Consider the following 25,926-nt stretch of genomic DNA (forward strand, 5'->3'; position numbering starts at 1 on the left):
AAAATCAATATAGTTCTTTTCTTATGGTGTCCAAATGTTACTTGAGAGCTTTTTAGGGTTCCGTAGCCAAATGGCAAAAAACGGAACCCTTATAGATTCGTCATGTCCGTCTGTCTGTCCGATTCTGTCACAGCCACTTTTTTACAATTAGGACATCCTAAAAATATTCAAACTATAGTAATACAAATTCATGGGTACTTTTCAGTATTGAAGAAATATTGTCAGTAATATTGACAGTCCCTTGGTCGCGTAAAGGACTCATCATGCGTAGTTCACGCTAGCCGGAAAGTAAATAAATACATCACATTCTTATACTTAACAGCCTTTTTTTGAGTTTTTCTGTTTTTCTCATTCAGCTCAGAAAATGTCGTTACCATTTTAGCGTGTAATGGTAAGAACATTTTCTTACACTTGATTATAATCGATCGAATATTTTGATTAGACAAAATATAATCGATTTTTTTTAATAGTTTAAAGTGAAATTTTATTTCACAACACTGATGTTTCGTAACGGTATCGGTAGAACAAAATTTTACTTTAAATTTTTATTTTTTTATAATTGCTTTATTAAAGAGATTATTAAAATAACACATGAAACTACTAAACTATTAAATCATCATTTATTTTAAATAGAACAGAATCTCTGATAAGTGTAATAATAGCGATTGTTTAAAAACTTCATATTTTAGATCTGTTTCACAATGTCCAAGTAAAGACATATAGGTAATTAACAATAGTACATTACGATACAAGTGCGAAAAATAGGAAATTCGAAACAAGTGGTGATAAATTAAAACACGACCGAAGGGAGTGTTTTAAATCGACATGAGTTGCGAATTACCTATTCGCACATGTATCGTACAACGTTTTACAGTACATATGGCCCTTTAAATGTTCGACACAGTAACGTAGTATGCTAATTTTCAAGTAGTACCATATGTACTGTAAATAAATTAACTGCCAGATATTGACTGAAAACTTTCTGCAAAACTTAGCACCTTATCTACCAGCTAAGCTTATTTAAAGATTGTGAAACGCCAACGATGACTTTATTCGTCAGATAAGTGGCAAGTAGCTTATTCAGGACTTTACTTGGACATTGTGAAACAGGCCCAAAGACAAACAAATCTTCATTTTTTAAATATTAATATCAATCTAACCTTTGTGATTATGATGTTAAAAAATAATCCCTTTAATATAATTAGGTGTTAGCGAAAAAGTGGTCCATTTACTACATTCAATATTTGTACAGCTTGAGTATAAATGTGACATTCCACGACAAAAGGTACCTGGCTTTCGGTGCTGGCGTCGCGTCGTACCGCATTAGTATTGGCGCGCCGCTAATAATGGCGTAAACGCCGACCGCCATAAGGTATCTTTCATCGTAGAATGTCATAAATTGTATACATATAAAATGTTACATTCAAGTCAAATCAGCGAAATTGTCGAAAATGGTGGTCTTAATGCGTTCTTGGTGAAATTGTATCAATTTTTTTGTAAGCGAAGTCGCATTTACCCAAACATTTCTGTACAAATCGATCCCTGAAGAACTGGTTCTGAGGAAACTATTCAAACGACTGCCATCTTTAAGCTTTTCCACGCCGTGTCAAACACAAAAGCTAACTACGCTTTGTCACCGAAGTGTCAAAACTAAAACTGAACTTTATGCGTATGCACCTTGGTTTATGTTGCTCTGTGGTCTATGACGGATTAATCCGTCTTCAGCGTTGGAATTAAGGTGCGGATATGTCCGTCATTGACGTCAAAAAGTTGTTCGGCTTGCATGAACTGTCACTCGTCTTTTTGAATTATCGTCGAATCGACTTTAACCGAATGTCGTCTTTAACACGTGTAGCTACTATAGTTACAGTTCGCTCGTTTGAATTTTCGGCGAATGGACCTAAAATCTTCTCTTCCAATTTACGCCTTCTCAGTATCATTGAGTAGCTCCTGTTTCTCTATACTATCTATCATTATGTGTACGTGGTAAGAGTTTCTCGCCTTACGATTTCTCGAATTTCAGTGAAACGATGTATGAAAGAACCAGCCTTTCGCATAACAGCCTAATCTTATCATTCATTCAACGACAGTTCAATTGCTAAGTCGTCACTTTACAATTGGTACAGCCGCCATCATATATATCGGAGCGGCCGAGATGCGCAAAAATATCTGAACACGCACTCTTAACGCCATGTCAATAGATGCGTGATCAGATATTTGTGAGCGCCTTGGCCGCTCCGATATATCTGATGGCGACTGTACATTACATAAATTAGCCAATCGGACTGTTTGAATATATGTGATATAAAACACGTAATATCTCGCCTTACGCCTTCTCAGCCTTTTCGGTATCGTTGAGCGGTTCCTGCTCCCTGGCCGGCCGGCGCGCGTTCCAGGGCTGCAGCTCGCCGGAGCCGAAGGTGGTGAAGCTGAGCGCGCCCACCACGTACACGCCCGCGAGGATGAAGAATACTATCTGCCATTGCGCGTACGTGTTCTGTGGGAGACGAGCTTGGTATTAGAAACTTGGTAATTCTGTTGAATATCTTTACACCTTATAAAACAAAGTTCCCCACCGCGTCTGTCTACATGCTACCAATAAACTCAAAAACGACTGAATGTATTTTAATGCAGTTTTCACCTATCAATAGAGTAATTCTTGAAGAAGGTTTATTATTATTTAGTTATAGACAGGCAGCTGATGCTGGTACGTCTAAATCAGAGTTCACTTAGCACGATTTCACTACTTAGATAGTTTGTCAAGATTGTTTTTAAATTGATTCACACTACAAAAGTTCACAACTTCAGAGGGTAATTTGTTCCAGGTATTTACTATTCGATTTGCAATAAAGTTTTTGCTGATATTTGTTTTATGCTTGTTGTTACTAGTTTAAGATAGTGTTTAGGTGTATAATTCGATAAGGTTTTTTACTACCCGTGCGAAGCCGGGGCGCATCACTAGTAGTATACAAATACGATCTAATTTGAAAACTAAGCCACTTTACACGATGTCGACTCATGAGGACGTACACAAATCAAGAAGCATGATCAACGTGAACCACTGCATTGGGGGAAGCACGACTCTCAGTTATGAAGAATACGATGCGAGGGGGAGGTGGATAACAAATGAAAAAGTGTAAAATATATCCTAACATTTTAAGTTCTTGCTGGCGCTATGCTACATATACCCAACCTTATACAACGTGGACACTTAAGTACACATTTCAATAAGGATAACATCATCAGTTAGTTTTTTCATCTAAATCTACCGACAGCTCAAATACGTGTCCATTTTTTAAAGTCTATAATAATAGTTTTGTAGTGTTTTTTTTTTTTATACTATGGTACACACAAGTTATCTCTGGTAAAAAATCCTTTAACCCACATGTCATATCAATGTGTTCAGTGAAGGGGACGGACTGAAAATCAGCACTGCGAAATCAATTTGCAATGAAATGGCTGACACAGCGTATGCTGAGCCCGTTCCTTTTACCGCGCAAGCAAATTTTTTTTGTTACTTATTGTATTTTGTGACCTATCTGTTTTTTTTTATTGTGTGGCAATAAATGATTTCTTATTCTTATTCCTAAGATTAAGTATCATAGATACAAATAGTTATTAAATGAAATGTAATAAATAATTACTTACATGTTCTTTGGTAAGTTCTCCGACCATGAAGGTAGACAGCCAGCCGCCGAGCGAAGACAACGTGTTCGCCATCCCGAAAATGGTTCCTATAGTAATAACAAAATAGTACATTACGATACAAGTGCGAAAAATAGGAAATTCGAAACGAGTGGCGATAAATTAAAACACGACCGAAGGGAGTGTTTTAAATCGACACGAGTTGCGAATTACCTATTCGCACATGTATCGTACAACGTTTTACAGTACATATGGCCCTTTAAATGTTCGACACAGTAACATAATATGCTACTTCTCGCACTAGTGCTATAAAGTAGCCCCATATGTACTGTAATAGTTATTTACGATACAAGTGCAGAAAATAGGAAATGTCGTGTTTTAAATCGACACGAGTTGCGAATTACCTATTCGCACGTGTATCCTACTACGTTTTACAGTACATATGGCTCTCTAAAGTTTCGACATATGCACGGAAAGTGCTCATACCCGCACGCGTGCGGGAAAGTAGCACCATATGTACTGTAATAGTAACGAGTGGCGATAAATTAAAACACGACCGAAGCGACACGAGTTGCGAATTACCTATTCGCGCATGTAACGTACAGTCAGCTGCAAAAATATGTATCGAGAGAATCGTCTCATAAATATGGCACTACGCTCTTATTACACTGGAATAAGATGCTATGGGACATATTTTTGTGTAAGATGTGTACACGCATATTTTTACACTTGACTGTACAACGTTTTATAGTACATATGACCCTTTAAATTTTCGACATAGTTACATAATGTGCTAATTAACGCACCAGTGCCGACACAACTCGTATCGATTTAAAACACTCCCTTAGGCCTGTCGCTCGTGTTTTAATTTATCGCCATTCGAAGCGAATTTTCTACTTTTCGTACTTATATCGTAATGTACTGTTATATGCACAATGATTGTAAATCTTTGATATTCTGGTCAACCCGTAGACTCCTCTTGTTCTCAGGCAATGCGTTGAATTTTTAACTACATATTAACTGTAGATATACACATTTATACTGTAAATGGTATGTTCTAAACTTGAGAAAAGTAAAATTCCAGTTTTTTTTAGTTTTTATAGCCCAGCTGCTGAATGAACAGGTAAAGAGGTAAACGTCTACTATAGATTTTCATTGGCCGAAAATATGACAGTCGAAACAGTAGTTACTGACCACTAAAGTTGGGAGCGATGTCAAGTCCATTGCCGAGGTACCGGCGGTGACTGTAAGGACTCCTGGTAAACACTCGGTGGTGGCTTGTATCACCAACATAACATACTCACCTCTGAAGTGGCAGCGATGCCAAACGAAGACTGACTGAATGTATTACCGTGAGCTGATAAGATGAAAGAGCCATTGTCTCGGAGTTATGATGTATACTGACCACTAAAGTTGGGAGCGATGTCGAGTCCATTGCCGAGGTAGCCGGCCGTGACTGCCCCGTTGATGGTGAGAGCGATAGTGAAGATGGCGACCGACCATACTCGGTCGTGGCCGAAGAACGCTTGCGCGACCATCAGGACTCCTGGAAAATATTTGTAGGCTGTTAATTTATGCAAAGTATGTACAGTCACTGAGAATGTTTGATAAGTGACCTTATAGTGCGCCATATCCATATTTTTTACGTCAGGTTACAAAAATAAACTTTCTTTTAGATTAGTTTTGTTTTAGACGCACGAAGACATTCTGCTATCTAAAACTTTGCGTTTAAAAATAGTTATTTAAGATACAAGTGCGGAAAATAGGAAATTAGCACTTTCGAAATACCTATTCGTACGTGTATAACGTTAAAACGTTGTACGATACACGTGCGAATAAGTATTTCGCAACTCGTGTCGATTTAAAATTCACTCCTCCACTCCTCTCGGTCGTGATGTAATCTATCGCGACTCGTTGCGAATTTCCTACTATCCGCACTTGTATCGTAATAGTACATTACGATACAAGTGCGAAAAATAGTATATTCGAAATGAGTGGCGAATTACCTATTCGCGTATGTATCGTACAACGTTTTACAGTACATATGGCCATTTAAATGTTCGACACAGTAACGTAATATGCTAATTTTCGCACTAGTGCGGTAAAGTAGCACCATATGTACGTAAATAACTATTTTAGTTGTTGTCCAAACATACAGTTGCTAACATTAAGTTGGGTTGGGAAATCATACGAATTAAATAGTTATTGTGTTTATAGTGTTTAGGTGTTGTTGTTGTGTTGATCATTCGGCAAAAATGACATTCGCGAAAAAACAATCTTCCAATGATTTAGAGAACCGTGCTAAGGACCTGTTTTATGTTGCCCGCGCGCAGGATTATTTCTATTATTCGTTGTGATGCTTTTGGACGAGCAAACAGATGACCGGTTGTGGGGTGGTCTTGTGCTGTCGTTGCTGGCAGGCACGGCTGAGGGTTTGGCAGATGACAGTTCCATCTTACCGGGTAGTCCGACTGCGAAGCCGGTGAACAGCTTCCTGGCTGACGTGGTGGACAGCCTGCCGCTCCGGCGGAGGCTGTCGGCGAGCACGGATGAGGCGAGCGCGCACAGGTACTTGCCCAGGTAGGGCAGGGAGGATAGGAGGCCATTCTGTAACAAATATATTTTGTAAGAAACTTGCTTTTTGTAACCGTCGTTTTCCCTAGAAAGATCATTTCATCAGTAACAATAGCTACACTTTGATTTATTCTAGAAATATAAAAACATTCTAAACAAACAGAAGGAGTGTTCGTAAACGACACTAACACAATGTGCACAAGCATTAGCTTATTAACGTATTAACCTAGAAAATAAATAGCATAGCAGGTTAGGTGATATCGTCCGCGTCAACTCAACTCATCAGTGGTAACGCTGCAACAACGGAGGGCCTACCGCGAATCACGTTCGACTTTTTGCCTCTCTGTCGTACTTATAAATTCGTACGTAAGTGTAACAGGGAGGCAACACGTCGAACGTCGTTCGCGGTATGCCCTCTGTAATATATCAAATATTTCCCGTCCCTTTATTTGTGCTGTTGTAAGAGTGCCTTACCATCTCTCCGCAAATTAAAATTATGGATAATCAACATAATACCTTTTATCTGAAAACGTCACATTGACTGGTCCAGACGGTTAGTCAATTGTTTAGTCATGCGAGCGCGCTAAATATATCGCAATGTATTTTTTTCTGGTCAGCGGTCTCAGGGTACATTCACCCTATAGTGTAAAGGGGCCTCTCAAGCCTTGGGATCTGATTAAGGTCGGCATCAGAATCTGATCATGTTATTGCAAATTGAATTTTTTCGCTTCGGTGGTAAGATTTATATTTGAACGTATTGTCTCTTAGAATTTGACCACACGATATTAAATTCAAATAAGTACGCATTTTGAATAGGTGTGATTAAAGTGATATGACATGACGGAATCTTTAATTCATACCGGTCATTTTACATAAAAGCTCGTGACATACTTGTTGCATTGATTATTTTTTATAAATTACCAACTTGAATATAAATTAGACATTCATGAATGGAATGAGTCACATGTAACTAGTTGTTCATTCTTGTGGACAAAGAATGGTCCAGATGTTTTTAAGAGTACACCTGAATACACGCATAAGAATTTTGGAATTCTAATCAATATTATGCCAACGTCCCTATAATTAAAGCCTACCAAGAAATCGCGATTCAAATAAAAAAGGATATTGGTTAATTCCAAGAAGGATCCCAACAAGTTTTACCTCGCCCATATTATTATTTTACCGAAAACTGCGTCGTCAAAATGATATTTCTATTTTAAGATTTTTATTATTGTATGTATGTTAGTCTGTAAGGTATGTATATATGGGCCATAGTTGCCTGAAAATAAATGATATTTAATTTAATTTAATTTAATTATGGCATAATCACATGGCAAACATAAGTAATATTCTAATACTTAAGATTGCTCGTTTTCAAGTCGCATTTTGAACGAATTTTCATGTAATTAAATAGTATATTGGATAATTATATAGATATTTTTCAAATTATTCAAAATAGCGGTGCCATAGGGGTTCACGAGGTCTACAGCTCAATTACTTATTCACGTTTTTATTTTAAATATATATAAAACGAAATGAAATATAAAAAGGTCAATAGGTACATAATGATTTAAAAAATGACAGAATTTGCACCTAACAAAACTGAACCTTAAATGATATTAAAAAAAAAAAGTCAACAATTAAGCCAAATAAAACTAACCCAAAAACTAAGCCAAAAATAACCCACCCTGCATCCTCAGCAGTGCCCGGCTCAAACGTACCCATAATGCCAGCAGCATTCCCCCGCTGAACGACAATGGAGACCTGATGGACCAAGTACGACCCAGAGCGAGGATCGCCACCTCTCTCCCGCAAACGCCGGCCTATTTCCCCAAAAAGTCGGCGAGCTTCCACCCCCCACACTTTTTAAATTGTTGTCTGTGGAGGTGAGATATATTTTAATTCGCTAGACGGGGCTGTTATAATATTGACGGTTTTTAAAATTTTACTCCAAGTCCGGCTATCGAAATTCAGGGCCCTGGCAACCCTAACTATAGGGACACCGAAACACACCTCCATCACGAGTAACCAGTGTTAGAGGAAAACCGCAGTTCAGAGAACCGATAATAATATTATGCGTGCAAATAATAAACGGGATTATAAGGAAAGTGGTTGTGGTATGTCAACCGCATTTTCCTTAAAATATAACCTATTTATGTAGCTGAAATAGAACACATTACAATGTGGTTAAGATTTAAGGGAAATTTAATAAGAGTTTAAAAGTAATTTTGAATTGTTTCAAGCAACAGGTAAGTATTAAGTAGTCACCTACTGGTTGTAGTATGCCAATTCAGTTTTTGAATTCCAAGAATTCCATAGCAGGCCGAGCGAAGCGAACATCTCCGGTTCAGCTTGGGCAAAAATGCCTTAAGTCCGGATGTTTTCCTTTACAACTCGCATTTCCCAACCGATTCTCGTGAAATTTTAAGCAGATTCGATAATTATATCGAATTTATCTCTTAATTCAGTTAATGTATTTTTTAAAAGGCGAAGGCACGTGGTTTCTCTGAGTTAATTGTTTACAATTACAATTATGCATTTTAAACTTATAATTACCTACCCCTTTTTTCGCATCGCGGGTAAAAAGAAGTATATAAAACCTACCAAAGATAATCAAATAATCATGTACTTAACGGGCTTCTTTCGCCTGCTAATCGATGGATCCGCGCCAATCCGTGGCGCCGGCGCCTGCGCAAATTGAGCTGACTAATGACTAGTACAGCCTTGCACACTAGCGTATCTGACTACGAGTAAAATTTACTCATAAAATAATCTTTAGCGTCGGAGTTAAAAGAAGGGAGAATATAAAAACGCTACCCAAGATCATCAAATCATCATGTAACGGACTTTCGCCCGATGATCGATGGAGGCGTGCCAATCCGCGGCGCCGGCGCCGGAAGTGTGCCGCCTGCGCAAATTGAGCTGACTAATGACTGTACAGCCTTGTAAACTAGCGTATATAACTACGAGTAAAAATCACTCATAAGATAATCTTTAGCGTCGGAGTTAATAGAAGGGAGAATATAAAAGCTAGCCAAGATAAAATCATCATGTTATGGAATTTCGCCTGCTGATAGTTGGATCCGCGCCAATACGCGGCGCCGGCGCCGGGAGTCTGCCGCCTGCGCAAATTGAGCTTACCTAACTACGAGTAACAATTATGAAGAAGATATTCTTTATGGGATTAAAGAGAGGGAGAATATAAAACCTACCAAAGATCAAATCATCATGTCACAGGACTTTCGCCTGCTGATCGATAGATCCACGGCGCAGGCGCCGGGAGTCTGCAGCCTGCGCAAATTGAGCTGACTAATGTCTGGTAGGTACTGCCGTGCGCACTAGCGTATCTAACTACGAGTAAAAAAATACGAAAAAGATGATCATGACTCACGATTGGTTACTGCGCCACAAGGGTGCTCCATTCTTTTAATTCGTTATTTCGTATCTCTGTTTGTCAATACTGGTTGCAACCTTAACTTTCTTACACTAGTTAATCTGCTTAAGTAGTGTTATAGTTAGATATAAAACACGTTTGTTTCTGTCTGCCTCGTTATTTTTCTTAGAACAGAATACTAATTACCGTCACATGAGATTATAAGCGGCTTACATACATTAACTTTCTTAAGGATAATCTCAGGCTAGACTGAAATCTAGTTTGCTGGCGCCAAGCAAAGCTGAGGATTCATTAAAGAAATTAGTTACGGCTGATATAATGTGGACCAGTTAAACCTGACCTTTGAAACTGAGTGCAGGGACTTTATTTTATAAATGTAGATAGAGATACATCTAAAATATTAAAATTATCGAATGTAAACCATACCCTCCGGCCTGACTCGGGCGCGAGAACGCAAGTAATTCTAGAGGGTCTGTAGATCAACTCCAGTTTTCCTTGTAAATATGTAGACTGTAGTCTTCTGAAAAAACTCGAGTTTTCGAGTTCTTTCCGTACATTTTGTTCCGTATAGTTACGATTTGCCTTAGAATAACCCTCGTTATAAGCCGCGTGCCACTAGAACTGGTACCAAAAGGACCCGAGACTATTCAATAGACTAATAAGCTGTGTAGTCTTTCAAATGTAGGCTCACTGCATCATAATTCTTAACACTGGAATAAATTCTAGTAGTAAGAATGCATTTTTGTTTTATACGACGCCACTTACCATGATTGTACCTTGGCTCATACTAAGCTGATGTAATGCCCTAGCCACGAGATTATCTTTTGGCTACCCCCTAGAAATAGAGAGGAAAAAAGCGGCTCCGGCGGTCCAGATCGCGCTTGGTTTCTACCACGTTTCTACTTTCTGTAGCTATCAGGTCAAGTTTGGCATCATTTTTGTATAAATTAGGAACGGGGAATGCATTTGTGAAATAATCGTTGTACCTTTTAATACAAACAAAATGCATAGTGTTCGATACATTACTGCATTTTTTTCCCCTACTGCTAGGGGTGAAGGTATACTAGTCACGTGCTGCAGCGACTATGAACTTCTTTTGAATAGTAAGGGACTGCGGTGTATAATGCACAATCTAATGGTGTGCGACGGGGATCATTGTACTAATAGCTTTAATGACCTGCTGGTTCTCCGAACTTATTTATTAAATGTTTTATTGTAGTATGTAGAAGATAATGAGGATGGCTACATTCGTATGATGGCTATACCCGTGTTTTTATTGAATTCCGTTAACTCCGGGGTATAGATACCTAAGTACGTTTAAGGAAACTAAAAGGCATAGTGAATTAAAAAAAATTACCACATTTTAATTTTTTAAGAAAGTTAATTAATGTTGCATATAGTGTTGTTGAAACACGGGCATTACAATTAATTTAATAAAACCATTGAAAATTATGACATATCAATGTCATTTAGAACATCGATCGTACGAGATAGTACTTAATTTTAGTTGCAAATGAATGAACTCGTTAGTACGTACGTAGGTACACTAATCAATTTGTACACAGGACCTAGGGCAAGTGTACACGCTCCTAAGGGAGTAAGGTCCTTGTTATAAATTATTGATTATTTCCGAAATGCAGTTAATTAGAATACCGGTGTCTTTGAGAAAGTTACTTAATTTAAGCTCAGGAATGCATCCTTGAAATTAACGGAAAAAAAAACACGGTGGTATATTCTCGTATCGTATATATGTCTAATGTACACTTGACTCCTCGCCTGTACCATTGTCCGTTCACCTCCCGATTGTCTGAGTCATTAGTATTCCATGGGAGACCTTGGTACGCGCTATGTCCACAATTTAACAGACACATGGCTTACATAAATCACGCATTCTTGCTATATTGACGCCATTTCTGAGTGTGTCGTATCGAATATTATGAATGGTTTTATTACACAGTAAAGATTTGTAGTAGTTAGTTGACTAATGTTGTGTAAGAGGTCTTAAATAAAATAAAAACCGGCCAAGAGCATGTCGGGCCACGCTCAGTGTAGGGTTCCGTAGTTACTCTTCCGTCACAATAAGCTAAACTGGAGCTTAAAGTATAGTAAATTGTTAACCAAGGGATGAAACGGTACCTTTCACCCGAGTTAAACAAATAGGCAAATTTGCATAATCAGTACCTAATTAAAGTAAGTCTTTTTACTATGAAGGGAAAACTTTTTGCGATAACTCGAAAACAGCTAAACTGATCATGTCCGCTATAGTTTTCATTTAATGTCTTTCTTAAGCTCTACTTCCACGATTTTTTTCATATTTTTTGGACCTATGGTTCAAAAGTTAGAGGGGGGGGGACACATTTTTTTTTTCTTTCGGAGCAATTATCTCCGAATATATTCACTTTATCAAAAAATGTTTCTTGAAAACCCCTATTAGTTTTGAAAGACCTTTCCAACGATACTCCACACACTAGGGTTGAAGCGAAAAAAAAATTTCACCCCTACTTTACGTGTAGGGGAGGTACCCTAAAAAAAATTAAATTTTTAGATTTTATTGTACGACTTTGTCGGCTTTATTGATTTATATATCCATGCCAAATTTCAGCTTTCTAGCACTAACGACCACGGAGCAAAGCCTCGGACAGACAGACAGACAGACAGACAGACAGACAGACAGACAGACAGACGGACATAGCGAAACTATAAGGGTTCCGTTTTATGCCATTTGGCTACGGAACCCTAAAAAGAAGGAAATTCAAGGGGCTGGTAACGGTACTACGTTTCACCCTGGCATCATCGGGTTTCTATCCCCCTTATTCATAAATGTCTACTAAAGTTGACAAGCTGCTAATAATCGTTTGTCCCTTTCCATCATACCAATACGTCGGAAAGGGACAAACGATTATTAGCGGCTTGTCATGTCAACTTTAGTAGACGTTTACGAATAAGAGGGTATATCTTTAGGTATTTAAATAAAATTAAACAATATCTACCCTCAAAGGGCTCCTTAAGCCAATTGAGGGTAGATGAAAACATTACATGGTCAAATATGTAATGTAGGAGAAAGTCTGGTCGTTCAGTGACAGATCCAGGCGGTTGTACATGACTTTTCGTAGCATCTGTTTTACCAGTATCCTTTTTTTAATACTACGTCGGTGGCAAACAAGCACACGGCCCGCCTGATAGTAAGCAGTTTCCGTACCCCACGGATTGCTGCAACTCCAGAGCTGTTACATGCGCGTTGCCAACCCTAACAGCCTAACACTCCGCACCCTCATTGTGCTCTGGCAACCTTACTCACGAGCAAGAACACAACACTATTTTCTATTCTTTGGCGTGTACGATAGCCACCTTAGTACGTCCGTTCTGTCACTTACGGCCCGATTCGAAGAATGAAATACGATCACGATAAGTTCTGGTTTAGATAAGTTCTCATTTAGATATCGTTTGTACATACATATGTTGTATAATTGAGAGAAGCAGCTCGATTCGGGCAACCAATGTCATTTTGACGTTAGAAATATCGTAGATAGATCTTATTGGGATCACAGCGGAATCGAAATAAACGTCATTTTTGACATGTCGTTTAGTTTTCGATCTTTTAAAGATCTTCCCAAGATCTTAAACGGGTCTTAATCATTCTTCGAATCGGGCCGTTAATACAAACTAAATGGGTATGTCAGTAGGCATCAAGTGTTTTTAAGCAAATTTATTTTATGACGTCAATAGGACTGTAACAATCGTGACAAACACTTGACCATCTACTTAGCCTACCCCGCGTAACACCATCAACAAGGTACTTAATTCAGCCACACACCATGATGATAATGACGGATATAATTTATGTTTTAGATTGCGCACTAAGAGATAAAAATTAATCGCAGTTTTGATTGTGCTATGTTGTTAGGACGTGTGAAGTTACGTAGAATTATTTATTTTATGGAAAAAACCTTATTATATATAAGTAGTTTGAAATCGTGATCTCGAACGTAGTACATTATTGATTAGGTACTGAGAAAATTACTTCCTAACATTTTTCCAGCGATCGTTAACGTTATCCTTCCTCAATTCTAGAAAAAGATGACTACACAGAATATATTTAATAGAGTTATTTTTTATGTAAATAACAAATACCATTATGTCAAGTCTAATAAACACAAAATCCTTTGGAAATAAGCGCCCGGAACTTCGTGCCTACGCGTAGAAATCTTAAAAAACTTTCAATCTCGTTCTAACTGAAAATAAATTTCCAAAAATGATTCTTTATACAATATTTGAAGAATATTTTATGGTTCATATTTCGCTTTCAAGGATGTGCCTTGTCTTTCAGTATCTATACCGGGTGTTTCCTGCAACAAGAGCAATAAATTAAACTGTAGAATGTATTCCTCAAACTGACCAACATTTGTTCAACAACTTTGAAAAATAACCTATGTTTTGATTTTTATTACACATTGAAGTTAACTTTAAGACGCAATGTATTGCCAATTTTGTTAGGTTTAAAGCGTGACAAGCAACGTCAAAAACACTGATGTCAGCGTACATTGAAAATAATATTAAATTTGATTGAAAAAGTTAAAATCTAAAGATTTCATAATTTTTAAAACTTGTTAATCAAAAATTATATCGTTTTAGGAGTACAATATATGGTTTAATTATTTGCTCGTGTTACAGGAAACACCCGATATAACGCAACTACTTTATGTACACAGATATATTTAATTATTTTTTTTTACTAATATTGCCATAGATAATATATTCTATGGCATGGGAGGAAAAGCCGTCATAGATTAGAATGCGGGCGACGGGACAAAACCTCTAGTTAACGGGCTATTGTAACCTTCAACATTTACGAGAGCTAATTTGAATTTAGGTTAAAGGAATTCGAAAACTGCCAATTTGCATTGTGCAGAAACACGTGACTATTATCATAGTGTCAAATAGAGACCGATCACGATAAGTTTTCATGCGTCAAGTTATAAGTGTTTTTACAGTACATATGGTGCTACTTTATAGCACTAGTGCGAAAATTAGCATATTACGTTACTGTGTCGAACATTTAAAGGGCCATATGTACTGTAAAACGTTGTACGATACATGTGCGAATAGGTAATTCGCAACTCGTGTCGATTTAAAACACTCCCTTCGATCGTGTTTTAATTTATCGCCACTCGTTTCGAATTTCCTATTTTTCGCACTTGTATCGTAATGTACTATTATCTGACTTGGGGTCCATACCTCTGGGACAGTGGAGCGATAGAACCGTGTGAGGAAAGGTAGCCTGGGGATAATCCAGGACCCTTCTGCATGACACTTGAGTTTGCTACACTGGAATATTCCTGCAAAGTTTGCGCTGCGAGATCAGTTGAGCGGTGTCTACCTGTCCAACCTGCGGCGGCATCATGGTTCCATTTTTATCACTTGTCACTATGCCCGTCACTTTCGCACTTACATACTCATTAGAACGGGACAGGTATGGTGACAAATGATAAAAAGCCGACCATCTTAGCCCTACTGATCTGGGAGTGGTGGAAATCTGACAAAAAATTCTACGTCAAGTGTAGCGGTTCTATGAGATATGTACTCGCATGCATTGTTACGACCAAGTCGGTGCAAGCGTTCTATATGATATCTTAAAAAAACAACGATTATTAATACCTGAAAATATATCTCGAAGTTCTAGTTTGACGACCGGTCTGGCCTCGTGGGTAGTGACCCTGGCTATGAAGCTGATAGTCCCGGGTTCAAATCCTGGTAAGGGCATTTATTTGTGTGATGAGCATGAACATTTGTTCCTGAGTCATGGGTGTTTTCTATGTATTTAAGTATTTATAAATATATATTATATATATCATTGTCTAAGTACCCTCAACACAAGCCTTATTGAGCTTACTGTGGGACTTAGCCAATTTGTGTAATAATGTCCTATAATATTTATTTATTTTATTTATTTAGTACCTACCGTTTCGCCATGCAAGTAAGCAAAACCTATGTAAAATATAATGATGTACCTTTCTTTATACTTTTACACCGTATTCCTATACCTATGTAATAAGGTGAAAAAATTTAAAGATATCTGAGACGTCCACCGTATAACTTAGTGAAAATCACAGCAAAATCGGTTCCAATAGTTTTTGCCTGTATAGTAAACAGGCATTTCATTTCATTTGCATTTCTTTAACCATAAACGCCACGCTTGACACTGATAGATCTAAGCTATAACTAATCCAGATCAAATTCTTAACCTGTTATTAACATCAGAATACGCCTGATAGTCTTGGCTTTAATAGCTATTTGTTTTACAAGGGGGCAAAGTAGTGCTATTATTGATACCCGAGCAAGCGAAAGATTCCAAAATTGAAATTTCGAGAAGTGGAATCTTGAGCGTTGCGAGGGTTTCAAGGCGCGAGGGTTAAACAAACTTTGCCTCCGAGTGAAACACAACATTTTTCACCACACCAACGCGAGAAAAATAATAACTATGAAATAGCAAAAAAATAAAACAAACCAAATCAAATCCAAATGAACGTAATTAAATATTTATCATCCGAAATCATCATTTGAAAGTCAATTCTACCAGCTAACACAAGGAAATGACTCAAAATTTGCATCTGATTACTTTGCCCCACATGTGGATAAAATGCAACTTTCTCATTAGTTTTTGAACAATCAAGAGGGCCTTTACAATACAATACAATACAAATACTCTTTATTGCACACCTCAATACAGAAACAGTACAAATAATACAACACACAAAGAAGAGGTAAACAACAGGCGGTCTTATCGCTAAAAAGCGATCTCCACTACCACCAGTTTACCAGTTGGTGTGGTGAAAAATATTTTACAGTACATATGGGGCTACTTTATAGCACTAGTGCGAGAAGTAGCATATTATGTTACTGTGTCGAACATTTAAAGGGCCATATGTACTGTAAAACGTTGTACGATACATGTGCGAATAGGTAATTCGCAACTCGTGTCGATTTAAAACACTCCCTTCGGTCGTGTTTTAATTTATCGCCACTCGTTTCGAATTTCCTATTTTTCGCACTTGTATCGTAATGTACTATTATAGATTAAGTACCTAAATAAGGTAGGTACAAATCTTATACGGCCTACTGGCTTAAGTTCAATACAATGACAATCATAATAATATAAATGTACAAACCGGACTGAGACAATCTAGTTAACGTAACTTATGGACCTTATGGTCAATGAAACCCGTTTGCAAGTGAACGGTTATCGGTACCTTCCCGTTGGTACGGTGACCATGGAACAGGAATTAATATTGGAAATATACAATTTGCCTTACTTTATTTATTAATTTTGTAATAAAATTGCAGTTAGACTGGGTAGAAGACCATTTTTGAATTTCGTTCGCACGATTTCGTGTTATCTCTCTAATAATGTCTCCACTACGAGGCATTTAAATTCTACTAATAGAATAGAAAACGAGTGGTCAATACCACTAGATTCCAAATTTTTATCGCTCGTATTTCAAGAATATCATTTCGCCGTTTTCACAGATTTCCGATCGAAATTCAAAAATCGCCTCTCTGAGAGAAGAGTGAAGTTTCTTTTCGAAGTAATGAACATTTATGTATTATATACTACAGATATATGTACAGGTATGTGATTTTGGTAGGTTTTACAGGTTCTATTTTCGTAATAAATAAATTGGTGGCCTTAACAGACCCAGACTTGAAGGGATATTTATTATGTAAAACTAAGGACGATATATGAGTCATTATTACGCAATGAACTGTGTAAACGTAATCATTTCATGATAGAGCCAGACCAAGCTAAGTTGGCAGCAATTTTGATAACCCAGCCTGTGCAAGTGTTAAGTAAACGTCATTTCATAGAAGTTTAAAATAACACGTGCACTGTCTAGGCTTTTAAAATCGCTGCCAACTTATCATGTGATTCAAATAGCTTCGTGCATATAATTTTCCAAGTGAAGAGACTAAAAATTCCAAAATAGAAGCAAAATTAACGTTTTCCATATTAGGCAGGTCAGTTATGCGGTTTGCAATACTTCTGTCAGATTACTACATTCCTATGTTTATTGCATTGTTGAAATGCAATGTTTCTCATAACGTTGCGTAATTTTCATTGGAATTCTTTTAGAAAAATGCGGAATTCGATTTAGCAATGCATTCATCCGTACATTGACTGCCGCCATGTTACTCAAGTTAATAATGAAAAGAACCTGTAAACAAATATGGACTGTAAGACAAAAGCATTAAGCTCGAATATTTCCTGTAAATTAACGTTCTAAGCTTTGGCGTCTTAAGAGGGAAGAATAGCTTTGCGATCCTAACGAAATAACGGTACAGTCAGCCAAGAAAGTGATACCACTTTTGGACTCTATTGCTTGACATATAGAGTCGAAAAGTGGTAAACCACTTTCTTGGCTGACTGTACCTTCTTTTTTATGAATTCCATTTCGGGAGAAAACGGTTTTCACTAACTAAATTTAAACAAATCACTTTGATTTTGATGTCGATCGTTTCAGCATAATATATTCCAGGTTTCGCTTTAAAAAAAAATATTTAGGTCCAATTTTGAAAAAAAGGAAAATTTATTAACCTTGTTTTCATTGTGTCAATAACATACTAAAATATCACGAAGAATGGAAAATATTTAGAAGTGGATTTTTTTTTATACACGAGTACGTGGTATAATCCCTCTTAAATAAATTCCTCACATACCCAGACACATAAAGGGGCATTCCAGATAAGTGTCGGGTACTTGACGCTTTTTTTAACGCTTCTGATGAACTTAAGAAGCCGATATCTGTCATGATAACGTTATACAGTAAAAGTAACCCCACGTCTAGTTTAAGTTTGCGGTTTTTGATATAACCGCAAACTTAAACTAGACGTGGGTTAAAACACGTGGTGCTATAAAACGATTCTGAAAGTTTTTTTTTATAGTCTTACCAGAGCATAATTAATTTTTGAAATTTTTTCGAGCGGCAATGTATGTCATCATAGTCACTTGTGACAGTTGTGACGTCGCGTCATCAAATGCGACGTTTTGAACTTTTGAATTAAAACAAAGTAGTGATACATTGCTTGCTGAATAAAATTATATGGAAAAATAAAATTCGTTTGTTTTTAGGGTTCCGTACCTAAAGGGTAAAACCGGACCCTATTACTAAGACTCCGTCCGTCCGTCTGTTTGTTGGTCTGTCCGTCTGTCACCTCTGCTGTATCTCATGAACCGTGATAGCTAGACGATGAAGGTAATGTAGTCCCCGACAAAGTTGATATTTTTGTGGAATGTCGCTAAAATGCAAATTTTCGCTGGCGTAAGTCACTATGCCTTAGAGATTGAGAACGGTCATTTAGGTTTAAGTGTCTAGCCCAGACGTCTAGGTCTTATTTTATGGGCAATAAAATGTAATTTAGTTTTATAGAGATAATATAGAAGGGTCAAACGATTATATTAATACCGTAACAAGATTAACAAGTGGCAATATTATTTCTCAAGAAATGTTGAGCCGGTTGACTTTTGCAACCACAATATATGACATTGTAAGTACAGCCTAAGGTCGTAAATATGTATTTTTTTTAATACTACGTCGGTGGCAAACAAGCATACGGCCCGCCTGATGGTAAGCAGTCTCCGTAGCCTTTGTACGCCTGAAATTCCAGAGCAGTTACATGCGCGTTGCCGACCCTAACAACCCTCCCTCCCCTCGTTGAGCTGTGGCAACCTTACTCACCGGCAGGAACACAACACTATGAGTAGGGTGTAGTCACAATTTGCGCAATATGCGACTAAAATCGATAATGGCCTCTTAATCAATTGACATCCTATTAATATTGTACATAAACGCGCTCTTTACGCTTAAACTGGTAAACCGATTTAATTAAAATTTAATAGGATATTTTTTATTAATTATTATCTTCATTCCACGCAGACCAAGTCGAGGGTAGACGCTAGTATATAATTTTTCAGAAACACGCTGTAATATGCCCCGTAATATGCATGTTTATAACTATGACGTATTTATGCGCTGTTAACAAATCTTATGCATTGCTTATTGCCATGCATTATTCCATTTAAATATCATGGTTTATGATGTTACTACAAATTTAATATTTCGATGAGATCATTCCTAGAATCACTGAAAAGTCGGGTAGACTTTCTATTCATAAACATCTACTAAAGATGTCAAGCCGCTAATAATCGTTTGTCCTTTTCCATCATACCAATACGTCGGAAAGGGACAAACGGTTATTAGCGGCTTGTCAACTTTAGTAAACGTTTATGAATAAGGGGGTATATATTTAGGTGTCTCCATTTCAAGTGCCGCCGTTTTAGGAATGTCAATATATTTTTTCTATAATAAATAGAGAAACTTACGTGTAATATAAATAAATGTGTATAATCAGTGACATATAAGGCACAGGCTAATTGACATATGATTGGCGGTAAACTCGGGCGCTTTAATATGGCCGCTAATGTGACCATGTTGGGGTCATAATGAGACCGTCCCAAATTAGGCAAGATATTTACGGAGTGTCAAAATATTTACGTTTGTTGACAAAAAATATCAGTTTCTTGGAAAAAAGTGTGAGTATTTGTATAAAGACGTAATAAGTAATAACAAATATAATATTTTCGGAGCTGCGTTGGCAGTTAAGTATTTATTTATCTTATGACTAGGTTGCCTAAAGTGGTCACTACTAATTTTCAAATTGCCACCGACAAATATTTAGTTACTGACGACAACATGTTTACTCTCAAATAGTCATTTAGACAACATTCGATGTTCAAATAGATTAACTATACATGCACTTTTCTAGTATGTAATGCGGTTTTAAGGTGTGTTTTTTGTCTTAAATGTTTGTCTTAAGTTTGTTTGTTTGTTTTCAAGACACGAAAGTGACAGGTATCTGATTTCACTTCGATCAAGTATATCATCTAGTACGAGCATCAGAATGTCATTGGGCGCCGAGAATTGAGAATTTGCACTGATTTGATGATCATAATATTAGCCAGAAAAGCTGTCTGTATGTCGTTAGACTTTACCCATTCTAATCATTCATATTGTTATGTTGTCGGTAGAAATGGATCCCTTTGTGCACGGCGTCTCTATCTGTACGTCTGTCACAGAATTTGTGTATCCGTCTGTTGCAGTTATCTTTTTACAAGATATCGAAACACTAAAGTTCTCTTTTAAATGGGCTTGATTCTTCTAACTAAGTAATGAAAAGTTAATGTTAATGTTAAGTTAAGTAAGTTGAGTTATGTAAGTAATGAGTAGCGGTGCAATAAAGAAAGTTTGTTTAACAGCTCGGGGTTTGAGGCTAAAAATCATCTCAGATAATTCATACTATAGATATATATATATAATTCTGAGATATAAAAAGCATTGACTCTATATCCCTAAATTTAAAACTTGAAAAATCTGGGATTGATTGCATCATATTCGTTATGATTACCATAACGAGCTCAAGGGTCATTTTCCACTACAACCGGTAGCGCATGTACCTACAGGGCTTTCATAACCAGCGCTACTAGGCGTAGTTCCCGTCTCTTCTAAATACTTACTTAAATATGTTGTGCTAAACGTTGTCTGGTCTGGTGGTAGTATGATAAATTTGTATACTGCCCTGACCTGATACAGTTATTTCAAATATTTACACCTGCATAGTCATATTTTAAACCATCTATATCTGTTCTATAATTTATGTGGTTATACATGCATACAGGATTTTACCCAACGATGCGAAGGTTTTTACTTAAACCTCATTTTTATTGAACCTTAGTTCCTTTTCTGACTGTCAATGTAATATTTTGTCCCTTAAAGATGCATCAATAAATTCTTAGTATTTTCCTCAAAATCATGGCGTAAAAATACAATTAATTATTTAACACATTAACGTGACATCGTTTTGGGTAGATTAAGATCTAAAATCATTAAGACTAATGACGATACCTTGGCCTCTAAATTTGCAAAATGATATTCCATTTTGAGGTCAATATGACAAATAATCGGAGCAAATTTCATGATTTTGGCCTTAATAGGCTGTCAAAAAACCTGGCAGTAAATTTAGATCGATTTCACTGGTTAGCGAGGTGTGGAAACCTGCTGGCTATAAAAGCTGAGGTGGACCACTTTTGGCTGATGCAATAGGGTGGGTGGCTTGCGTTATGCTTGTTTACAATCTTTGCGGCATGAAAGAGGGTCTTCAAGCGATTTAGAATCGTTAGCGTATGACCAAAAGGTTTCAATTTGAAAATGTTTAGTTTGAATCAAAACTTGCTGAATATTTAGTATTTAAGTGTAGAAATATTTAAAACCCAAGGCCGGTTTTGAAGTATTTCTGTAGATGGAACTGAATAGGTAACTTGTTTTAAATTTCTATATATTTTGCAGAAATGTGCCGAACTGACTCTATAACGATGGCTGCAGTAAGTAAATGAATTGCATATTCAGACATTAAACTAATTTTGTGATTGAGGATGTCATGTATGTGTAGGACGTACGACAACAAGACAATCACTGATGATTTATTTTCTATTTATTCCACGTGTTATGGCCATTGTTTATAAATATATCCATTACAATCACCTTTCAATTATAAGGAAATCACCGCAGTGTTATTACTGGCACTTATTTTTATATTACGTATCAATAACTGGGGATTATCTCTAATTCTACACAAACCATTTTTCACAATAGCTCATAAATCATCAGCTAAGTATAACTGTACAATTGCATTCCTAACTCATTCAACTAATCAAATGAAAGTAAGCGCTCTAACTGGTCTATTCTTTAAACCTTAAATGTATTTTGCCGTAGGACACATAAGCCCTTTCACCCAAGTAAGGCGGGACACGTGAAGACAAAGTAAACATGTAACGGCTACTATGTTTGTTGTATATTGAACGTGTTGTGAGAACACAGGGGATGCTAAGCGATGCTGCATTTTCAGCTTTATCACAAATTGCGTAAGGTTTAAATTGTTAAATAAATTTTATATTAGAGCTCAGACCCTTTGTATAATGTAAAGGATAAAAAAAAAATATTTTAATACTTCTTTTACAAAAAGTTATTTCAAGTTGATTTAATTAAACATTGGAAAATTACTGCGCGGTACTGAAACCCAATATAACGTGGCAATTGATGCACAGATAGTCGTTTTTCCATATGCAACCAAGGACTTTAAGGTGTGTCCAGATCTAAGAATGCACCGTGAGTACGCATGCTTGTTCGCTGTAGATTGCGCGCTTACGCATAGCTTGCGCTAATTAGGCACAATCTCCAGCTGACGCATTCGCTATATCTGGACGCACATTTGGGCTAAGTACTTGCTTTCGTACATAGTAAGCTCTATTTCATAGCCTAAATCAAAATCTTCCACTAATATAGCTATGCGAACTCATTATAAACAAAATGACTGTTCAAGTCAGTGAAAAATGTATGCACGTGCAGAATGGTGCACGTATACTATTTGATTGCGTAGACCTAGTTAGATGCAAATATAATTGCATTTCGTTGGTTAGTTTATAATTGACCCGCACAGTTAATAGCTTTTTTATGAATCATATCAATAACGTCAACGTGACCTATCTACAGAACGTAATCAAATATTACTTAATAAATAAATATGTGTAATAAAACATATTATTACGATACGGGTTGCAAACGCACCATAAAAATCAATCTCGCCAAGCGAATCGCAACCGACATGTCTTAACAAGTCCTGTCCTTTGGCTTGCTATTTACATGGTCACACTATTGCCTCGCGGGCGGGCTAGTGACGTCACACCTGAATTACCTTAGACATCGCAAAGCCGACTTTAATAATAAGCTTATAAGCTTGACTTTAAAATAGTAGGAAGAAATAAAATTTACTATAAAATATTTTTGCAGTATTCAAATTTAGACTTAGAAGTCTAAGACGCATGGTTTAAATTGGATTACGTAGGTTAAATCGGATATAGATTAGTTTTAATTGATATTGCGGAAACTTGTAAAATAAACGTGCATAATATTGTTTTCCGGTATTATGGGCAGTTACATGGATAGGTGTCATAATTGATAATAGTTTAACGGGACTTTTATTAGTTGAGTTTGTTTCTTAGTTTAATTTATTTCCTGTTCCGTTACAGTATTGCGCTTTAATTACATCGTTAACCAGTATAGGGGTTATAAATAAATTATAAGATAAAATAGTGTTAGGTTAGCTTTAGTAAAAAAGCGGCCAAGTGCGAGTCGGACTCGCCCATGAAGGGTTCCGTACCATTTATGACGTATTAAAAAAACTACTTCCTAGATCTCGTTCAAACCAATTTTCGGTGGAAGTTTGCATGGTAATGTATTTCATATATTTTTTTTAGATTTTTCATTCTGTTATTTTAGAAGTTACAGGGGGGGGGACACATTTTTTCACTTTGGAAGTGTCTCTCGCGCAAACTATTCAGTTTAGAAAAAAATTATATTAGAAACCTCAATATCATTTTTGAAGACCTATCCATAGATACCCCACACGTATGGGTTTGATGAAAAAATATTATTTGAGTTTCAGTTCGAAGTATGGGGAACCTCCAAAATTTATTGTTTTTTTTTTTTTATATTTTTGTGTAAAAATCTTAATGCGGTTCATAGAATACATCTACTTACCAAGTTTGAACAGTATAGCTCTTATAGTTTCGGAAAAAAGTGGCTGTGACATAATCGGACAGACAGACGGACATGACGAATCTATAAGGGTTCCGTTTTTTGCCATTTGGCTACGGAACCCTAAAGCCTCTCAGTCGTAAAAGAGGACAGTAAAGGTATACGAGATTTTTCATGAGCGGACTTGGAAAATTTTACTATAATACTTATTACTATCGATTTAACGATGCCTGTATCAGATTAACTTATTATAGGATCGGATTTACATCGGAATGGCTTTATTCAAGTCCTTAAATGTTTTTTTTTTTTTTTTACTAAAAAGATTTTGGAAATCTTCTAACCCCCTTAAACGTGTACTAAAGTTACGATGCCGCTAATCATCGTTTGTCCCTTTCCGACGTATTGGTATGATGGAAAGGGACAAGCGATGATTAGCGGCATCGTAACTTTAGTACACGTTTATGAATAAGGGGGTAAATGAAAGATATTTGTCGACTGTTGTTAGGTTATGTTTGTGTTGTATGGGAACAAAAACGATATTTTTTCGGTATTTGTTAATTATTTCATTTCTGATTGGGCAATCTAATAATACGATGTCGTCAGCTAAAAACACAACTGAGTCCTAGATTTGGAGTATAAAATAAACCGAAATATATGGTTATTTCGTTTTTTTTTACAAATAAACCGTTTCCGATTCCAGCTATGCGCAAATAACACTAGACCCTACTCATAGTGTTGTGTTCCTGCCGGTGAGTAAGGTTGCCAGAGCTCAATGAGGGGGGGGATGCTAGGGTCGACAACGCGCATGTAACTCCCCTGGCGTTGCAGGCGTTTATAGGCTACGGAAACTGCTTACCATCAGGCGGGCCGTAGGCTTGTTTGCCACCGACGTAGTATAAAGAAAAAAGTTGGTAGTAGGAGTTGGAAGGAGAGCAAGCGACGTGCGCGCATGACGTGTTGAATGTTGGAAATATGAACTTTCGTGAGACGATCTTCATACTATTTGGCAGCTGCCAACTGTCAAGTAAGCAATTAGTTCCACACCTTCTAGCAGTGTTGTCACATACAATTTTGGCGAAATGGTAGAACAGGGTGCAAGAATAGGTAGAAATGGGTAGAGTTTAAAATGAAAAATAGGTAGATCTACCACTTAATAGAAGTACATTTTTATGATTAAAAATGTGTATAAAATGTTTTGAATTATTTATAAGTTTTTAATATTGTGACGTTAGTACACGTGTTTATTAAAGAAATTGAAACAAAAGTTAGGATTTCCATTGTTTGTAGGTAATAAACCTGCTTGTATAATCTGTTTCTTTGGCAAGCTTTCATTAAATCGAATCGAAATTCGGTAGAAATTAAGTAATGTTCCGTCACATGTATTGAGAATTGCTTACAATTGTACCATTTTGAAAAATAGGAAGATTTCAGGCCGAGGGAGGTAGATAGGTAGAAAGCAGGCAAAATAGGTAGATCTATCGAAAATTTGGTAGATGTGACAACACTGCCTTCTAGGGCGGCGCCAGTCCATCAAGGAGCGAATTGCATGAATATACTTATACATAGCTACTTAATAGGTGAGTTTTAAGATTCAATAAATGCCAGTCACGACGTTTGGTTCCTTTCCGCTAAAGCTTGCCGGGTTGTGTTATGCGTACAATAGCCAAGTAA

The 25,926-nt window shown here is 36.9% G+C and overlaps 1 protein-coding gene across 2 annotated transcripts in view; it reads right to left on the minus strand.

Moving 5' to 3' along the window:
* Nucleotides 1-1,781: 1,781 nt before the first annotated feature.
* Nucleotides 1,782-25,926, minus strand: part of LOC133526097 (sialin) — a 75,716-nt gene continuing 51,571 nt past the window's right edge. For both annotated transcript variants that reach the window (XM_061862554.1, XM_061862555.1), the window contains 4 exons: nt 6,105-6,252; nt 5,051-5,191; nt 3,649-3,734; nt 1,782-2,497 (listed from right to left, as the gene is read on the minus strand). In XM_061862554.1, coding sequence (XP_061718538.1) covers nt 2,327-2,497; nt 3,649-3,734; nt 5,051-5,191; nt 6,105-6,252 — 546 coding nt within the window. In that variant the 3' untranslated portion in view covers nt 1,782-2,326. The remainder of the gene's footprint in view (nt 2,498-3,648; nt 3,735-5,050; nt 5,192-6,104; nt 6,253-25,926) is intronic.

This window comes from Cydia pomonella, chromosome 16, assembly GCF_033807575.1.
Source record: "Cydia pomonella isolate Wapato2018A chromosome 16, ilCydPomo1, whole genome shotgun sequence".
In the NCBI taxonomy this organism is placed as follows: Eukaryota; Metazoa; Arthropoda; class Insecta; order Lepidoptera; family Tortricidae; genus Cydia; species Cydia pomonella.